This window comes from Rhinopithecus roxellana, chromosome 13 (genome assembly GCF_007565055.1).
Source record: "Rhinopithecus roxellana isolate Shanxi Qingling chromosome 13, ASM756505v1, whole genome shotgun sequence".
Taxonomy (NCBI): Eukaryota; Metazoa; Chordata; class Mammalia; order Primates; family Cercopithecidae; genus Rhinopithecus; species Rhinopithecus roxellana.
This window is the reverse complement of record NC_044561.1, coordinates 55329015-55349532: the sequence shown is the minus strand read 5'-3', so window position 1 is coordinate 55349532 and position 20518 is coordinate 55329015. Positions and strand designations below refer to the sequence as shown.

The 20518-nt window shown below is 44.0% G+C and overlaps 1 protein-coding gene across 1 annotated transcript in view; it reads left to right on the top strand.

The window, feature by feature from the left end:
- DSCAM (DS cell adhesion molecule) overlaps window positions 1–20518 on the top strand; it is a 350956-nt gene that overhangs the window by 272976 nt on the left and 57462 nt on the right. The window contains 4 exon segments of the mRNA XM_030915322.1: window positions 531–629; window positions 4206–4394; window positions 5586–5876; window positions 9548–9724. Of these exon segments, the coding sequence (XP_030771182.1) occupies window positions 531–629; window positions 4206–4394; window positions 5586–5876; window positions 9548–9724 (756 nt within the window).

Sequence of the window (20518 nt, the reverse complement as noted above, 5' to 3'; positions counted from 1 at the left end):
TGCGTGTGTGTGTGTGTGTGTGTGTGTGTGTGTGTGTTGCATCTTGGAGGAATAGCTTAGAAAGTGAAGATTTTTCCAATTCTTTTTCCCACTAGCTACTTTTCCTCCTTCCCCTTTCCCATCCTGAGAAGAACAGAACTGCTAAGTGGATGCCATTTATCTTTTCCATTTAAATTTCATGGCTGAAATTCATAGTAAAATGAGGCATGTATACTTAGTAAGTTTAAAGAAGATTTCAATTAGTGATGAATAACTCAGTCAAGGAACTAGTGAGGAAATGCATTAGATATGAATCCAAGAAGAAATGTGGCTGATTTAAAAAAAAAAAAAATAGATTCACTCTGTTCTATCTCTTTAGCCCAGGATATCAACTAAATAGACATTTTGACAGAAGTGAATTGCTTATTTTGGCAATCTAAAACACTTATTTAATAAGTGGCTGTTAAAAATGAGTTGGTAAATGACTGTTCAGGAAAATTAAAGATGTGAAAAAACTAATTCTTGTTTTCTAAAAACTGTTTCCTCTCTAGTTCCACCAGATCAGCCTCGGCTTACAGTCTCCAAGACCACGTCTTCCTCCATCACCCTTTCTTGGCTCCCTGGAGACAATGGGGGCAGCTCCATCAGAGGTAATAAGATAGAGATTGTCCACAATAGTTGATTAATTGTGTGACCCACATGCCAATAAGTGACACATCATCAGCAAATGACTGGTATATGTTAGTTTATTCTCCCCAAAAAATACATATAAACAGTCCCTCCATAACCTACGACAGAAGCCATACATCTATTTTTAGGATATTTGTTGAAACTCAAATCATTCATCCAAGGATGCTTATTCACAGAGTGAAATATCAACAGTTGCAAGAAAGAAAGAAAAAAGAAATTTGGACATCTCTTTTTTGAGATTCTAAATACTGTTTCTTTTTTATTTTGTCAACACAGTGTCATTCATTTATGTAACCATATGCACTGTCCTGACTTAGAAAGTAATAAAAGACAGAAGACCTAAAGTGTACATGTAAAACCATCTGTTTGCACAAAGCCTTTGCAATTAGTTCATAGTTGAGGTATATAAACAAGGTTTTGTTTTTTTGAGATGGAGTCTCACTCTGTCACCCAGGCTGGAGTGCAATGGCACTATCTCAGCTCACTGCAACTTCCGCCTCTCCAGTTCAAGGGATTCTTCTGCCTCAACCTCCCAAGAAGCTGGGATTACAGACACGCACCACTGCGCCCAGCTAGTTTTTGTATTTTTACTAGAGACGGGGTTTTGCCACGTTGGCCAGGCTGGTCTCGAACTCCTGACTTCAGGTGATCTGCCCACCTTGGCCTCCCAAAGTACTGGGATTACAGGCGTGAGCCGCCACACATGGTCTAAATGAGGTTTATATGGAAGGAGTGAGCATGATCGTTCTAGTGTAGGTGGAGTTAAGCTAGAGACAGAAGATACACAGGAAAGAGGGCCTGAGCCATAAAAGAGGTCCCAGAGCTGGGGAGAGAGAATAGGGGCTTAGACTTCCTAAGGCAGAGAACACCCTTTCTTCTGAGAGAGAATGAAGGCTGGGAAGTAAACCGGAAGTCAGGAGCATTTCAGAGTGACTTCAGTGGTGTGCTGGATCAGCTCCTTCCAGCTCCAAGAGTGAAGTGCCCCATCCCTTCCCAGCTTTGCACTCAGTAGCCACAGCCATCCTAAGAACATTCCCTCACCATGGAAATCAGAAATGCTACAAATAAGAGCCTTTTTCCTCCTCTCCAAGAACCAGTTGTTAGACTTTTATCAGCATTCCAGTGGGTGAAGGGAAGATCTTTCTTTCATTTTTTTTTTTCAGGAAAGAAAAAGTGAGATGATATTTTTTTAAATAGTGGTGAGGATGTGTCTGTGGATTTGAGGATCATGGGATAGGTTTGTAACAGCTGCCTTGTGGAATGCACAGGGAGTCATTAATAGATGAACAAAGTCATTGCCAAGAAGCTACAAGGATCCAGCTGCAGATGCTCAGCACAAATTGTAGGAGTCATAATTATCACAGTTTAATGACTTTCTCTTCTGTTTTGGTTTGTTTTGTTTTGTTTTGTTTGAGATGGAGTCTCACTCTGTCGCCCAGGCTGGAGTGCAGCGGCGTGATCTAGGCTCACTGCAACCTCCGCCTTCTGGGTTCAAGTGATTCTCCTGCCTCAGCCTCCCATGTAGCTGGGACTGCAGGCATGCGTCACCACATCCAGCTGATTTTTCGTATTTTTGGTAGAGACGGGGTTTCACCATGTTAGCCAGGATGGTCTCAATCTCCTGACTTCGTGATTCACGTGCCTTGGCCTCCCAAAGTGCTGGGATTACAGTTCTGAGCCACCACGCTTGGCCTAATGACTTTCTTAAATGATTCTGGACAGCTGGGAAGAAAAGTGGATCACAGATTACCAGTAACATAAGCATGGCCATAAGTCTAAAGAGTGGGAGAAACTAGGCTCCTTGTTGAAATAGCCTACCAAAGGTTCCAGGCTGACTAGAGAACCTTCTCATAGGAAAAAAATGGGGGGCACCTGGGGAAGGGCTCGAGGGACCCTAGGCTTTAGGCTCAAATGAAATGAGGCTTGGATTCTGCAAGTGTGAGAGCATGGGAGAGGTAGAATAAGAAGGGTGTCAAAGCACAGGGTCCTCGGGATGAAGCCAGTTTTAGTGAGGGAGGGTTTCCAAGACAAAGATAACCCAACATTCCTGAAACACCATAGTGGCCAAAGCCATTGCCATCATCAGGAGGTGTCGTAAGTTGTGTGCCCACACTGATGGACACTGATGGCACTGAGGATGATAGCAGGGGACGGGGAATTATACAGGCCTATCACCAAGGATTAGAGGAGTTTTTTGAGGTGACTTCAAGGGTGGAAAGTGGGAGGAAAACAGAATCCCTATAATGTGTAGGGCGGCTGGAATACAGGCTGGGATGTGGCTGGGAGCAGGTGCACAGATATAACCTGTCGGGTACTGAAGGAGCTTTGCGGAGGTCAGATGAGGAACACAAAGGCTCAGGAAGGAGCAGGGACCCTATGGCTACAGAAGTCCAGTGGGGAGGGAAGGCTGAAAGGAGTAGGGAAGACACTGACCGTGACCTCGGAAGGAGGCATCAGAGATGAGTGATCGCCATGTGAGGGGTGTGGAAATCAGCAAACCTGCCCATTTGGGTTTAGGAGACACTGTAGTGTGCAGGGAAAAAAAATGCTTTGTTTTTTATTAAAATAGAGCTCCACAGGACAGGAATAGAAGATACCAAGCCGTTGTTGCAAAGACACCATATTCCAGGCCACTAGCCAGGGTGGAGAAGGAACATGGCTGTAGATAACAGGGATGAAGGAGCTAACAGGAAGAATATTGCAGCATTCATGGGGGTGAAGAGCATGGGCTTCAGGCTGACTGAAGGGTCTGTGTCCTCCTTTCTGCACTTGGGACTCACCACTTAGCTGCTCTGGATCTCAGTGTGGGAGAGTCATCACTGTTCCATAGAGTTGCAGAAATCCTGTAAGCAAAGGGCTTAGGACAGGGCTTGGCATGGAGTGAGTGCTCAAGATTGGACAGTCATTGTTAGTAGTTGTAAAAGTAGAGGCAGTGGTCCTGTGGAGGAATGAATTGTTGGAGGAATTTTTCAAACTAAAGAGAAGCCAGGTTACTGTCAGAATATTGGGGTGGCTGCAAGACTTGGAGCTGTTTCTCCTAGTGTCTATGGACTGTGAGACCAGGAGTGCATGAGGAGTGAGGCAGTTGAGGAAATCTCTACTCCCATTGATAACGTGTCCCTTTCCCAGAGATTCAGGTCTTGCAAAAATAACTCAGCTTCAGCCTACGTCTGCACTCAAGGATTCAGGCACATAAGATCTGAGGGGCAGATACTTAGCAACTTAATATTCCCTGCTGCCCAATATGGCTTTTAGAAGAGAATGAGCAGAAAAGTGGTTTAATTTTGACCACACTATCCAGCAATACTTTGCAGTGATAATGTCTGGTGTGGCCCAAATGACTCACTAATCAATACGTCATGGCGCTTCTCCCAGGCTGGGTTAAATTTCCTGGAATCAGAAAGAGTGAAAATGTTCCTTCTGAAGATTCTTCAGTTCTGAGAACGTTCATTCTATTACCCACACAAAATGCAAACGTCAACCCACTTCCCATAGAAAGCAAACAGTGCTATGTGACTCTTTCTCATTCTCTGCAGGATACATACTGCAGTACTCTGAGGACAACAGTGAGCAGTGGGGGAGTTTTCCAATCAGCCCCAGCGAACGTTCCTACCGCTTGGAAAATCTCAAATGTGGGACTTGGTATAAGTTCACACTGACAGCCCAAAATGGAGTGGGCCCAGGGCGTATAAGTGAAATCATAGAAGCAAAGACCTTAGGAAAAGGTAGGTATGCCTTCTCGTCGCTTCTAAATATCCTCCGTTTTCCCAGCCAGAAGGGGAGATTGGAATCATAAAAGATCCATCATGCTTTATGTTTATGCGTTTGAACTTTGTCATTCCTTAAATGGCTTCAGCAGTGCCGCAGCATAATGAGAGGGACAGTTGGACCTTCCAGAGTGTTCTGGTCCTCTCTTTTATTGTTTCATTTGCAGTTAAAGAGAAGACTGTCGTCTGAAAATCAAGAGCGTTGTGAACATGAGGTGCCAAGGCTGTACAGCCATGAAGCATGACACTTGCCCTCTCAGTCATTTTGAGGCGCCATTGTCCCTCAGCCAGCCCACACCCCCACCTTCCTATCATTTCCACATTGCCGCATAGCCCCTGCTTTTCAGAGGGAAAATGATGGGTAAATTGTTAACATTTCAAAATGAGTTGCATTTTTTTTTTTTTTAATCTAAAATGTGGACTTTCAAGGAGATGAGCCCCAAAGAAATGATATTCAGAGAAAGAGGTTTTGCCCCAGGAACTCCAGAAGGAAGGAGGGGTGATGCAGCTCTGTGTGAGGATAGGAAGAAGGTGAGGAGATGTCTCTGCAGGCTTCCCTCCCATGGGAGTCCTATCAGGTGGGGTGGGGTCAGATGGCAGGAGAGCGAGTAATGAGATGGCAAGGGTATTATTTGTGCCCGGTGCCACAGTTTTGAGTAACAAGTGGTAAGAGGTCAAATGATCTGGGATTGATTTATGCAGAAATATATCCATTAGGTCCCTGGGCTCCAAGACCAAGTGTTTAGTTGTGGAGGAAAATCTGTTGGTGCTTCCCAAATCCAACTCTGTCTTCTCTTGAGTCAGATTCATCACTTGAGGATGGAAAAAGGTCAGCCCAGCACACTGCAGCGCAAACCACAGAAGGAAACCCATATGTGAACATCGCATTGTTCTTTAGGGAACTCTAAGATACCCCAAAATAACCTCTGCCCGTGCAATTTTCCCTCACACACCCAGGTCATCACAGTTGGAGAAAGCCTGTTGGTCCATCAGGTCTCTATTAACGCGACAAGTTGCCAGTGCCTGTGAGCCAGACTTGTACTGAGCTCCTGGCCTCGCTGAAGGAAGCAGTCTGAGGGAAATGCGTGAAGATGCTGATGGCCTCCCCATGTGTCCTGTGAGCTGACCTCCATGTGCCTTCTCCCGCAGAGCCCCAGTTCTCAAAGGAGCAGGAGCTGTTTGCCAGCATCAACACCACGCGTGTGAGGCTGAACCTCATTGGCTGGAATGACGGCGGCTGCCCCATCACCTCCTTCACACTGGAGTACAGGCCCTTTGGGACCACAGTTTGGACCACAGCTCAGAGGACCTCTCTCTCCAAGTCCTACATCCTGTATGACCTGCAGGAAGCCACCTGGTATGAGCTGCAGATGCGGGTGTGCAACAGCGCTGGCTGCGCGGAGAAGCAGGCCAACTTCGCTACGCTGAACTACGATGGCAGTAAGCTGGCTGGCTTCATGGCTCTCCTGTTTGTGTCTTGGGGAATGTGCACGTGGGCCCTGCCCCTTTCCCATCAAACATCATCTTTGCCATAGTGTGACCAGTGCCCATGGAGCCCATTAGGCTTTGGGGATTCAGTGAACTCTGTCTGGGGCTCCTTAGTTCATTATATCCAGATGACCATCACTGTGTGTCCAGAAATAAGAGACTCAAAAGAAATGAGGCTTGGATTCTGCAAGTGTGATAGCATAGGAGAGATAGAACAAGAAGGGTGTCAGAGCACAGGGTCCTTGGGGAGAAGTCAGTTTTAGTGAGGGAGAGTTTCCAAGACAAAGATAACCCAGCATTCCTGAAACACAGCAGTAGCCAAAGCCGTTGCCATCATCAGGAGGTGTCATAAGTTGTGTGCCCACACTGATGGACACTGATGGAGTCTCAGTGGGGAGTCATGGGGCAGGAGTGATTTCTCTCAGGGCTGAAGGACTCTTGACCATGTGGTTCTGTGCTTGTGTTGATGTCTATGAGCTAACATTGCTTTTGTTGTCTCCCACCCCTTTCCCCACCTCATCCCAATCCACATAACAACTTCCTTTTTGCACTCATTATGCCCTTAAACTGCATGTGCAAAAACAATTTTCCATGGTAAAGGAGCTTATGTTAGTCTCTGGGCAGGAGCAGGGTCACCGATGGAAATAGGATAATAGAAATCCATGAACACGTGCGCCCACACAAACTCACACACACTTGCCACTTGCATTTACTTTCCAAAAACTAGGTGAGGTGTCTCTTGACATTAGTTAACCAAAAATAAATGGTTGAAAATCTCACTCATTTTTTCTGGTATCAAGGGCCATTTATTGCTAACTGAACAAATGCTAAGCCCAACGAAGCTGAAAGGGAGCGTGTCCTTGACTGTAACTTAGTAGGGGAACTTTAGAAGGTCCCGGTAGCAGTGCATAGGAACAGCAAGGATTGAGTTAGGTGCTCTAATTGCAAGGTAAAAACGGCAGCAATGCATCAGGATGAATTGGAACTCCAGCGCAACTCTCCTCAGAGCCTTCTACTCATCTTCTGTTGGTCAAGCTAGACCACAGTGTTGAACGACTTAACCAAGAAACACCGAAACCCTTTATTGACAGTTAGCCAAACCAAGACCAAGTTGGAAGTACTCATCCACCTGTGGGTGATGCTTTGTGAGGAGTCACCTTTCAATGAAGCCACTCAAAACTAAGGGCTGTAAAAATTAGACAGAGGCAACCCATGAAAAGCATCAGCCCTTGAAGAGAAAGGTTGCTCTCTGGAAGAGTGATTCTTCCTCTACTTCGTGCATTCGGGAGGCCGCTTTATTAAAGCTCCAGCAAGTAGCTCCTTGGAGCACAGTTTACGCCATCCTAAGAAGAGTGGCTGTGAACCTAAGGACCCACAGAAATGACCACAAGGAGCTAATGTAATGAGGTGAAGTTGCCTGGGATTTGCATCTGACCAATTTCTCCTATAATGTCCGGATGGCTCAGAACTGGCTCTTCCTGCTTTGCACATAAAGCAGACCTACCCCAAATCTCCTGTCCAAGGTCATTTTTCCACAACACCCTCCTCCGCCAGAGCCCAGGGTCTTCCTGGCACTTCTGGCCTGGGTCTCAGGGCTGTAGGAAGACCCTGAGCTTGTAGAAAGCTCTTCTAGTGTTGGTTACACCAGCCGGGGTCCCTAGCCTCTGCAGGGGCTCTGTCCTATGGCCCCAGAATAGCCTATGCCCTCCCAGACAACAACTTTTCTCTTCAAGGGCTGATGCTTTTCATGGCTGCCTCTCTCTAATTTCATAGCCCTCACTCGAGTGACTTCATTCAAAGGTGTCCCCATCACAAAGCATCACCCACAGGCAGAGGAGAACTTCCAAGCTGGCCTCTCCCCATAATGTGGCTGAATTATTTGATCTTACAAAGTAAAGAACTTTGACACTTACCAGACACTTTACTTAGCATTTAAGGGTTCACCAAAATCCTCTGTTAACCAGCACACATTTGAGTAGTATCTTTTTTGCTTTAGATCATTGTCTTGCAATATTCACTCTCTGGTCCCCAGCTTCTCTATAATATGTGCAGATGCCTGGGCACACAGCTTAAATGTGCACACTGATGATATGCTCGTAGCTCATGATTTAATTAGAAACTACTCGTGTAGAATTGGAAATGTGTTTCTAATTCACAAAGTGCTCTGCGGATTTTAAATGTTTGTCTTCTAAGAAAACGTATCATTTTCTCACTGTAAGATCCCAAATTTTGAAAAATCCTGCAAGCTACCTTTACATTTTGGAAATATGAAATGACTTTATGACAGTAAGAATTAAGACTGCATATTTATATTTTCCTTGAAAGAGATTACAGATTTCTTTGGACCAAACTCATGAATAGATAGCTTTAATATCTCTATTGTCACATCTGCCTGAAGAACTTTTTTATCTTGAGAAAACCAAGATGGGCAGCCTACATTCATATCACTCAGGTTTCAGAGTCCTCCATTTATCGATCTCACTCTTTCTTCTGCCATTTCCTTAGCCAAGTGTTTCTGCTTGTCCTTGTGTTGTCTTGGTTTTGCAGACCCATCCTTATGGGCATCCTGTAAGTGCCTCTTCCCTGAATTTCTAAGCATTTGGAGAGTTGGGTTTTCACAAAAACACTTTAAAGTTGGAAAAACAGTCTTCTTGGCTTTAGCAGAGATCTCAGAGGAACGAGGATTCCGTTATCCCTGCTCTGCTTACTAAATGTGGCATAAAGACCATTTTGCTCGGAGAGAAATTATATTATTTTTGCATTCTCTTTTCCTGAAGTGCTGACTTTCTGGCCCTTGCTGTATATGGAAAGTGCAGTGGGGTGGAGCATCTTACATAATGGAGGGTAGCAAAATACATATCCCATAAAAGGTGGATGCCTGTGTTTAGATCTCTGCATCCATTGTACTGAGCATCTGGATAGAAGGCAGCTTAAGATAGCTCAGAATTCATTTTCCTTCAGTGTTTCCTTATAACTCGAAATAATCTGGATTTTGTAGCACTGTTGAATAATGCCAGATCAAAAGTAGGCTCCTTTAGAAACCTAGATGGGTCCCCTTTGAAAAGTTGTCTGTAGCTCTTGTACTCTCAGATGGCAGCTGTTGAAGTAGGTTCGGTCTTACACCTGTGACAAAAGCCCACAAATAACCTAATCACAAGGGATTTGAGCTTTATGCGAGTGTTTCTAGGACCCTCTCCCTGCACACGCGCTTCTGTCCATTTGCCCAACCTTTTGTTCATTCTTTGATGTGCAGTTTTTTCAAGTACTCTCTATCAGTTGTACTGTGGGTGACAGTCAAGGGAACACTTAATTCTGGGTAGATGCATGTGGCTTTTGTCAGCACCGAGCCTGGGCCTCATGCTTTCAAGTGCCTGTGCTCAGTAGTGTGTCGCAAAAGGAAGTCCTTTTCATTTGTGCGCTATAGAATAAGTTGGAAATTCAGGCAGAGGGAGGGAAATAAATACGAAAATAAGTTAACCAGGGCCTAGAGAAAGAGTTCTTTTCATTTTTCATCACCTCTGACACCCTAGGATCACACCACGATTTTTATAACCTGTCATCCCTAAAAGCTCCACCATGCCGTCTTCATTAATAGCCATCTAACACCGTGGCCCTGCTTTCAGGTACAATTCCTCCACTCATTAAATCAGTTGTCCAAAGCGAAGAAGGGCTGACGACCAACGAGGGGCTCAAGATGCTGGTGACCATCTCCTGTATCCTGGTGGGGGTCTTGCTGCTGTTCGTGCTCCTGCTGGTTGTGCGGAGGAGGCGGCGGGAGCAGAGGCTGAAGAGGCTGCGAGGTAGGTCTAGACCCTGCTGTCCACCTCCGCATGTCCCCTGCTGCTCTGCAGCCACCGGGAGAGATGCCAGCTGGAGAACAAACCTCAAAAGGGAGTGACTCTTCCCTCTCTGAGGTCCCCCCACTGCCTGGTTCTCTGACATTCCTTCAGCAACACTGCAGAGCCTCAGGGAAGAACAATAAGAATGTTCCTAGCTCGGTCAGAAATCAGGTGAAAACCAGCCCGTCCCCTAAATCCTAGCTGTTGGTCGGCAAGGAAAATTAATTTTTTAACTCTAGTCTCTTTAATTTTCAGTGGGTCCAGCAAAGCCACCAATTATGACTTTCTATGAAAAGATCTATCAGATTTGCTCCAGGAATGAGAATTATTTGACTGACTGGAAGTGGAAATTGAGGGCTTGGGGTACTGGTGAAGCATTGTGAAGCAGACGACACATGCCATCCCAAATTAGAAATGGGAGCTGAAGCCTGGTGTAAGAGTTTCACTCTAATGAAGCAAAAAAATAATGAAGACTAGAGAAGCCAGGCCAGATGAGCTCCATTGTGAACAGGCACCATGATTATAATGTCCAGCCCCATGTCGTTCTGTGTGATGAGGCTGTTCTCAGTTTCTGGCCAAGAGCCCTTACTTGCCCTTGCTCTGCAATGTGAGGACAAGGAGTTATTTCAAATGTGAAACTGTGCAGAAGTGTTCCCAGATCCTTTGCCCTTTACTGGTGAGGGTATTTAACCAAGCCACTTTTTCGGTAAAGTGCATTACAAGGTATTTTCATTTTAATATCAGTGTAGTGTGGGATACTGCTATGCAGCATCCTGTGTATGTTCCAAAGTTATGTTCAAAATACAAATCTGGAAGCACTCTCTCCTCAAAACGTATCCCAAACTTGACTGATACATTTAGAAAACAATGACCTCTTCTGTAAATACTTAATTTGACCATAATCCACTTAGAGCAGAGAACGTGGTAATATTTTCACCTGTCTTCACTTATCCAAAGCACCCCTTTTTATGGAATTCTAGTACATTTTACTATCAACTTGCTTTTGCACTGCCAACAAGTTACAATTCCGAAGTACGTTGTACTTCATCTGTACAATTAAGAATCTGTCCATGTAAATCTCCTGCAGCCCAATAATTCAGGTAAACATCAGTCTCCTTGAAATGTTCTTTCTCAATCGTGCGAACCAATTATCTTTTAATTTTGCAGACATTACTTGAGTGAATACTAGGTGCTTAATAGACAAAGATGAAAAGAAAGAGCTTTCTGAACTCTGGGTTTAAGGTAGGAGGTAGACCCATAGCAGCTACCAGTAAAAGAACAAAACTGTCATGAATACAGAAATAGGGCTTCAAAGAAGGCCTACATCAGTGAAAAAGAAGGACAAATTAATCCCAAGTGGAGAGGGAAAGGGAGGCTACCTCAGTGCTAAGTAAAATAAAACTACAAGTGTATAACACAGCCCATTATGGTGAGAAGTTCCATGCAACATGGACCGTGTTGAATTCCATTCAGTTCGTGAGTGTTCATCACTAAAATACAAAAAGGATGTTTTCATAACCCTTGTTCATGGTGGCCTGGACTTTAGGAGAATTGTTATGAGATACCAAGGGTGTCTGTCCTGGTTACCGTTGGATAACTATGTCTAACTATTTGCATTTAGAAGGCTATACGTTGTCTGTATGACATTTCTAAAAACCAATAGTAAATATTTCTTATTAATGATTTCGATTTAATCACAAGAGTTAAGCATCTAGGTAATGCTTCTCATCAGTCTACACCCTCTGCCAAATTCACCTTGTCTTCTTTTCCCTGACTCCTATCGCTCTCCATCCTTCCCAGCTATTATTTTATTTTTCCTATTTACCTTTGAACTTGAGCACCCCAGCAGTGCATTTCCTGTCGCTGAGAGCGCTTCCAGATAAAGGTGCTGTGGACTGTTACCGAGTGAGGCCTTTGGGTTGAAATGATGACCCATGCATCCTGTATTTGTATTCTTAGTAGTTCCTTGTGATTTAATTATTGCTGTACAAGGGCTCTCTCCAGAAAACATCCTGGGGCTGTCGTTTTAATTGTTGGCCTCTCTGCTTCTAGACACTAGTGTTTTGCAGTTGGGCTCGGTAAAGACAGCAGTCCATCACCTCAGAGAACATGGCCTTTCATTCCCCAGAAACAGTTTTGTTTTCTTTGTTCTGGGGAAAAGGTAAATCCAACACAAAGGTTTCAGTAGGAAGAAAGTAAGTGCTGGGGCAAAGATTCCTAAGAGAGGTTAAGGAGCAAAGGAGTTCAGAAAAGTAGCTTGCCGTGGCACAAAGGTATCTGCAGTTCCGCATTTTGTACATGGCTAACAAAGGTTCTCAAATCAAGAATCTGACAAGAGGGCAGTTCAGGATGCCAAGGATTGGGTAAACAATTTCACACCACTTCTGAATGGCAAGTTTTAATGTAGACACACTGCAATAAATTCAATTTGACAAACCACTGTAGATTATCTACCAGGTACAAGATGGAACCTTTTTTAAACTATAGGTAACATTTGCTTGTTGACCATTCCTATTTGATCACAAGAGTTTAGCTAGGTCCTAGAGAGAGAAGAGATTTCTAAGACTCTGAGAACTATAAAAGGTGACATTGTAGTGGCAGTGGGTCAAGACTTGCGAGGGGCAGACTCATCTCTGTAACTGTGCAAAGCACTGCCATAAAAGGACAGCACTAGAGGTGAGGGTCATAAAGGGGAATCGATGAAAGGTCAGGCCTTGCCCCAGAAAGACCTTTGTTTCTTAGCCCTGCAGGGCCCTGAAATGTTCATTAATAATACAAAGTATTTTCAACTCACTCATGGAGGGAAATTGCAGCTGCAGAGTTTAAAGGAATAGGTGCCTATATATTAAATATCCAGATTGCATTAGTCGAATTACCCAATTACAAGCGAACCCACGTGAGGTACAGACTCTGTGCCTGTGGAAGAATGAGTTTAAATATATTTACAGACTCTACAGTCAGAGTATTTTGATTGTCAAAAGTAAGGACAGCATTTCTAGCAACATGTCAGCCTTGCCTGAGCAACCATCTATCAGGATCAAAAATGGAAATAAGGAGATTTGAATTATAGAAAAATATTATAGGGATCCCCAGTGGGTTACAGTGATTAGGTGAGATCAATTTTATATGGTTGAAATTGATCACATTTTTCAATTGCTAGAAACTACAAAATGTTTTTAAGCTGAGTATGTTTTACTGTATAGACAAGTAACCTAGTTAGATGAATATAATATGATGTTCTTTTATGTAAAATTTTAGAAAGAAAATGGGACTCTAGCAGTGTAGTCAACCTATATTCTCTCTTCCTGAGTGCTTTACTAATTTTAGAGCATAGCGACCTCCTAAACTCTAAACTGCCTGCAAGTGCCCACATTTTTTAAAAATCTATAACCTTATCCAAGAGTTCAGGAGCCGCATTTCGCTTTTAATGGTGCCCTGGTTTTTCTTCAACTTCTAGATCCTTTGAAGTGCAAGGTTATAGAGTGAGTCACTGGTTGGGCCTGAGATGAAGGCAGCCCCAACCTTATAAAATGTGATCCCATGTCAAATAATCAACTCCAGTCTTTCTAAAAGCCTCCTCCTTTGGTATGCATTTATGCAAGAAAGCACAATCTAACTCGACACCAGTTAGCATGCGTCAACCTGCAGGACTTCAAATAAGCTAAAGATAAAAATCAGTGAGGGATGTCACATTTGACCATGCTTTTGTGGCAAAGTGTCTTGCTTCTCTTGAATGGAAATGTGTTTATTATTTTAAAGATGCTTTGAAATGGATTGTTACAAAACTGATCAATTCTAGAAGACCATTCCCAAAGAGGATCTGGGTTCATGGTGCTATGCAGGTAGATCAAGGGGTAGGTTATGAGGAATCATTGTTATTTTCTGAGTTCTAACAGGACATTTATCTGTTCTGCAAATGAGCCCAAAGCTCCCCTCATTTGGAAAACCAAAAGGTAACTTGAACTTTGCTAATCTAAAGCAGGAATGTGCATCCAGGAGCCTAGTGACACTTAGACTTGAGACAGACTCAAAGTCTTAATAGATGCCCCAGCACTAATGCATAAAGCCACCCTAAATGTGGGAAGCCCACATTGTTAATGAATTAGTAGCACACATGCATCCTAGAGATTTCATTGCCAAGTGTGGCTAAGATGGCATTAGAAGCCTGTACCCTGAAACTCTTTAGTTCTGTGCTTTGTGTTTTTCTTTCTTTCTTTCTCTTTCTTTCTTTCTTTCTTTCTTTCTTTCTTTCTTTCTTTCTTTCTTTCTTTCTTTCTTTTTCTTTCCTCCTTTCTTTCTTTCTCTTTCTTTCTTTCCTTCTTTCTTTTTCTTTCCCTTTCTTTCTTTCTTTCCTTCCTTCCTTCCTTTCTCTCTCTCTTTCTCTCTTTATTTATTTCTGTCTTCCTTTCTCTTTTTCTTTCTTCCTTTCCTTTCCCGTCCCTTCCCTTCCCTTCCCCTTCCCTTCCCTTCCCTTCCTTTCCTTTCCCTTCCTTTCCTTCCTTTCCCTTTCTCCTTTTTTTCTCTCTCTCCCTCTCTCTTTCTCTTCCTATCTTTCTCTCTCTCTCTCTTTCTGTCTTGGTTTCTTAATGAAATTATTCTTTGAAAACATCAAACTTGTTATGGCAAACTGAATAGAAAAGGCTCTCTGCATCTGAGAGCGGGAAGCAAAGAGCATGGGGGTAAGGAGGAGTTGAGGGCTGCCCGTGGAGGGGAACCAGGGAGTGGGCAGTCAGGAGGGGATTGTGGGTCTCAGCCGGGTCCTGGAGCTCTGCCTTGCCTGGGTGTTCTATTTTATCTGTGTCTGTGCATGCAGTTTTTTCAGATCACCAGTATATATGGCCTTCTTCTTTTTTTTTTTTTTTTTTTTTTCAAATCAGCTTTCATCTGAGCATGTGATGATTGGAAGTCCTATTTGGGATCTTGTAAAAACATAATGCAGGTTTATAGCCCTTGCAAAAATAGCTGCTTTATGAGACTATTTCAATTCCACAGAAAGGCAGGGACTGTTGAGGGAGAGGCTGCAAATAAAAGCTTTTGATGGATGGTAATATAAGGTCAAAATCTGCTACCCTCAAAATGTGTTTTTGTGGGTGTCTGCAGGTGACTGTCCAGTAAAAGTATTAACCTAAGCATCTTCCAGTTTACGTAACTAGAACTTCAGACATTTAAACATAGCCATGTGGCTATAAACAAAATTTCTCTTTTTTAAAGAAAAATTTGGTGACCGGTCGCGGTGGCTCAAGCCTGTAATCCCAGCACTTTGGGAGGCCGAGATGGGCGGATCACGAGGTCAGGAGATCAAGACCATCCTGGCTAACACGGTGAAACCCCGTCTCTACTAAAAATACAAAAAACTAGCTGGGCGACCTGGCGGGCGCCTGTAGTCCCAGCTACTCGGGAGGCTGAGGCAGGAGAATGGCGTGAACCGGGAGGCGGAGCTTGCAGTGAGCTGAGATCCGGCCACTGCACTCCAGCCTGGGCGACAGAGCGAGACTCCGTCTCAAAAAAAAAAAAAAAAAAAAAAGAAATATTTGGGTGTGCAAAATGTGAGGCAATTCAGCCTCTCAAGCTTTGCACAGTCGCAGTGACTGGGGCTGTGGTGAGCACTCTCCCATGCCATGCTGTGGCATGCTCTGCCTCGTTGGTATGCAGCTTCATGCCAGGCACATCACCAGGATGCGAGCCGTGGTCTACAAACAGAACACAGGAACTGGGCAAGGCCAAGCTGGGAGCCTCTTCATCCAACCAGAGGTGCCATTTCCCAAAACTCGATCTAACCACGTCCTAATCCACAGGCTACTCACGTGCCCCGTGGTTTCGCTCCTCCTTCTTTTCCACAGTATTCACTCCACACCATCTTGCCTTAGTCTTTCAATAGCTGTGCAGAACGGTTGAGTATGAACTGCCCGTTATCGTGCCCCGTTTCTTCCTTTTCTTTTCTTTTTTTCTGAGACAGAGTTTTGCTCTTTTTGCCCAGGCTGGCGTGCAGTGGTACGATCTCGGCTCACCACAGTCTCCATCTCCCAGGTTCAAGCGATTTTCCTGCCTCAGCCTCCTGAGTAGCTGGGATTATGGGCATGCACCACCGTGCCCAGCTAATTTTGTATTTTTAGTAGAGATGGGATTTCGCCAAGTTGGTCAGGCTGGTCTCGAACTCCCAACCTGAGGTGATCCGCCTGCCTCAGCCTCCCGAAGTGCTGGGATTACAGGCATGGGCTACTGCATCCAGTTATGATGCCCCATTTTCTGACATGAAAACTGAAGGCCAGCTATAGAATTATCCAGAATCACATATGAGTCTAGGCAGAGCTAGAAGGGAGTTGAGATCACTCTCCCTACCCCACTCCTCTTGCCTTGAAACTTCCGTAGGATTTTGAATATTCAAGTAAGAAACAGGTTTTCTCATCAACATTAAGTAAGCTCTAAATGTTTATCAATTATACCTGGAATTAGAAGATGTATTAACACAGTATCAATAGCTACTATATAATTTTGTTTGCCCATCAAAATACTTGGTCTATTGATTTTGTATCTCGATATTCACTACCCTTCACCCTTCCCCTAATTATATTTTAAATATATATACATTATATAGAGAGAGAGACATATACATATTCCTTCTAGCTTGCATATCTTCAACCTACTGCCTCTCTGATTCTTTTCTCCACTGAATACTTGAGAGTATTCTGTCATCAGCTACACAACCTCTCAATTCCTCCCAAATTCTCACAGTCCCCTTCCACTCGCCACCCAAATGTAACTGCTTTCCCGGAGACAGATGACCAGTTATTCTCTGATCTCCACATTATCCTTTCAGCCATCATTTTTTAGCCCTCTTTGCAGCATTCAGAGTGTTAGCAAATGTTGTCTTTTGAAATGCCTTCCTTCCACATTTTAATATCACTGGATTATCCTGCTATCATTTCTCCATCATTTCCCAGCCCAACAGATAAGGGAAGAGCCCAGAGCCAACGATGGATGTGTGGGAGTAGCAAGGGGCTTCAGAAAAGATGTCGCAAAGTCTGAATCTCAGATTGATCTGAAATGTGTGGAAAAAAATGTGACAGGCAATGCAAGGGCTGTTTAGCTGTGTTTGTGCAAGAAGAACACGGCTGTGAACAATGTTCTCATATTAACAGATGGCAGGTAGACAGGAGAGCTGCTCAGCATCTGCTTTGCTTGATGTGTACCAGGAGAAATGCTATTTGAATCAGAAAATGTGGACCAGGAATTATAAAAAGAAGGAAGGGAGGAAGGGAGGAAGGGAAGGAAAGGAAAGAAAGGAAGGAAGGAAAGCAGGTGGGAGGGAGGGGAGGGGAGGAGAGGGACTCAGGATGCTTATGAAAATAATCAGCACCCTGATAGTTTAAAATGATTTATTTTTTTCAAAACATACTGTGTATTAGCCATTATGTGGAGGTGTAGATGCTGCTTTTTGCAGACAATGTTTACAAAGAACTGTTACACAAGTTCCAAAGCTTAAGCAGCCTAATGCAGACACAATAAATGCTGTGCTGTTTCACTGAAGGGAAAGATCTCCACCGCCACTAAAAACTTAGGGAAGCTGTCATGGGGTTCCAGTCCTATGATTCTGAAGGACACCATTTTAGGGTTCTGAACAAAAGTTTTCCGGACATAACCCCTAGATCTTTCTGGATAACCTTTGAACAATCAAATGCAAATTAGAGGTGTTAGAAAATGATTATGCAGATGGTCCCTGACTTACTATGGTTCAACTTAGGAGTTTTTGACTTTACAATAGTGCAAAAGTGATACGCATTCAGTAGAAACTATATTTTGAACTCTGATCTTTCTCTGGGTTAGTGACATGTGATCCAACACTTTTACATGAGATACTCAACACCTTATTATAAAATAAGCTCTGTGTTAACTAGTTTTGCCCAACTGTAGCCTAGAGTAAGTGTTCTGAGCATGTTGAAGATAGGCTAGGCTAAGCCCTGATGTTTGGTAGGTCAGGCATATTAAATGCATTTTTGACTTAGTTATATTTTCAACTGATGATGGATTCATCAGGAGGTAATCAGAAGTCAAAGAGCATCTATACCCTGGACCCATTTTCAACAACAGTAGATTCATTCTGGACATTATAGATTGAAATAAGTTAGTTGAGGTTATAGAAAGGATGTTTTGTAAGCAATCAGGGAACAGAAGGGACCACCAGGGGCCGGGACAAACTCCATTTGCATTTTGACAGGGCTGATTAATAAGGGAACACCAGGATGTTGCTGAAAGCATGGGCAGGTTGATCCAATCTTGAAGGCCACATATATCCCCTGGTGGGGAAGCCAATGAATTAGAGGGACGAATCCACATTTTGAGAGATTTTGAAAGGCTGGAACCAAGAAGATACAGTTTAATAGGAATAATTGTGAAGTCTTCTATAGAAGTTGTAAAAAAAAAATTCATTTGCAGCACATATAATGAGCATTGTGCTCTCCCTAGTGTGCTAGAAGATCAAGAATTACCAGCATCTTTCTCAACCCCATTTAATAAAGAAATAAAAAAATCTCAGGCCTTTCAAAGAGGAGAGTCCCAAGTGGGGAATTACCTAGAAATCATTCCGTATGAGGAGTGGCTGAGAAAATTAGAGAATGTAACCCAGAAAAGAGAAAGCTAAGGCCAAGCAAGGGAAATGCAGCTCCACTAGAAATATCTGAACGGCTTGCAAATAACTTTCAGGTTAAAATTACATCAAGGAATTTCTGCACGAGAAAAGGAAGATGTCTCTCACAGTTAAATGTGTCCTCAGTAAATCTTTGTGTAGCTTCACTGTGGATCAGGGACAGGACTGTGCCCAAAGGGGCCAAGAGAAAGACAACCCAGAAACAGGTGGGCACAGTATGAGCTGGGAAGAGACGTGTGAGATATAAGGCAGAGGTTCAGGGAAGCAGAGGGAACTGAAGTTTCAGCCCTGCCTACTGTGCACGGGAGGGTGCACGGAGAAAGTTGAATCTGCATGGGGTGGTGGGGACAATGGAGGGCTTTGCACTAGCAAAGCCTTGGGCTCTCTGCAGAAAGTGGCAAGTGCAGGAAACTCAGAGAGAGGTTGGAGGTTACAAGTGAGCGACGGCAGAGCCGGATGACAGCTTGGACCAGCATGGAAGGTGGTTCTCTGTGCTGATGAGGGCTGTTGCAACAAGGTCCTTTTGAAGGTTTCAAAGCACAGGTATGACGCAGTAAGATGGATTCCAAGTCTTCACCCTTCCTGCAGTGTGGGTATCAGTGTTGGGCACACCAGCAATAATGATGCTGACTAGTAAGTGAGATTAGGACTGAGAAGAGAAGAAACAAAGGTTCGCTGGGGACATGCTGACTGGGAGAGACCTGCAGACCTGGAAGGCAGGAGAGGACTGGGAGGAGAGGAAGGACACTAGGTGTGCAGCAGGAGCACTGACCCCAATGCTGGAGTGGCAATGGCCCCAGCTCTAGATTCACGTAGACAGAGAATATGTGCACGTTTATGTAAGACATTGTGAAAGGGATTCCAACATTCATTAGGAGGCCAATCTGAAAAGTCTTTATTGCTCGTAAGATTCTGTGAATCTGGGACTTTAAATTTTTTCTTGGCTTGTCTCAGACTCTCTTCTCACCCTCAATGAAAGTGTGACCCAGATGAGATTCTGCCATCTTCTTTTTGCACTCTCGCTATGGGGATATGAAAAACACCCAGACCCTCATCTCAGCCCTGGCATCTTTCCAAACTTGATTCCAAATTTGCCTCTGAACAGCCTCACCTAATGTCCCCTGATATTGAAACTAGATGAGTCTCTCCCCAAATTGCTGCTTCCATGTTGTTCTAGACATTTCCTGTCACTTATGTTACTACATCTAGCTCTGCATATCCCAAATCTTGCCCTTTTCCTGGACTCCCTGCAACTCCTCCTCGTCCCACTGTACACCTGGTAGGACTCTGATCCTTACAGATTTCCTCTATCTTCACATTATAATGTTATCCACACAACCCCTGCTCTCTTCTCCAATGCCCGGAGCCTCTCACTTGGACTAAGGACTAAGAAGCTTTCAATAAGTTCCAGGCCCCCACCTCCCCATTCAGAGCATTCTGGATTGCCTGGTGGACGCGAGTTCATAGTACCCACACCTATCCACCACCCACCTCTGTCCTTCTTTTTCCTCTCTTCCCTTAGCCCAGATAGAAGCTTTCAGGTCAGTAATACAAAGTCACATCTTAGCTCTTTAATGTCTAGACTGTGCACCAGACCACCATCCTGGCAACTTCTCTGTCCAGTCAAACTGACTTAGTCATTACTTCTCAAACGGGCTCATAATTCCAATGCATGTGAATTCTCTGCATGGAGCACACTGCCCGTTCATGTCAAAACTCCCCACATCTCATGCTCCTTTAAGGTAGGGTCAGTGTTAGGTTTAGGGAAGGGTTGACCCAAATGGCTTTGGGCATCTAGACCTGTGAAAGACCGTAGCCTGGGGGAGGATGCCTGCACGTGGCAGCCAAGAGAGGTCTGCTGTCAGCATGGCAGTCATTGCAGGGAGCTCTTTTCTCCCTGCTGGACACTGCAATTCCTTAGTACATTGTCATGACCGGCTCATAGGAGAGAGCTTGATGACTGACTGAGAATAGGAAAAGGAGAATTATTGTGGTGGGCAGAATGAGGAAAGCAGTTGATTCTGAAGACAATTGAGGCTGATAACTCTTCCAAGTGTGAACTGAAGTGGGATGTTTACTCCTTGAATTTATTTCCCCCTTTTTAGAGTATT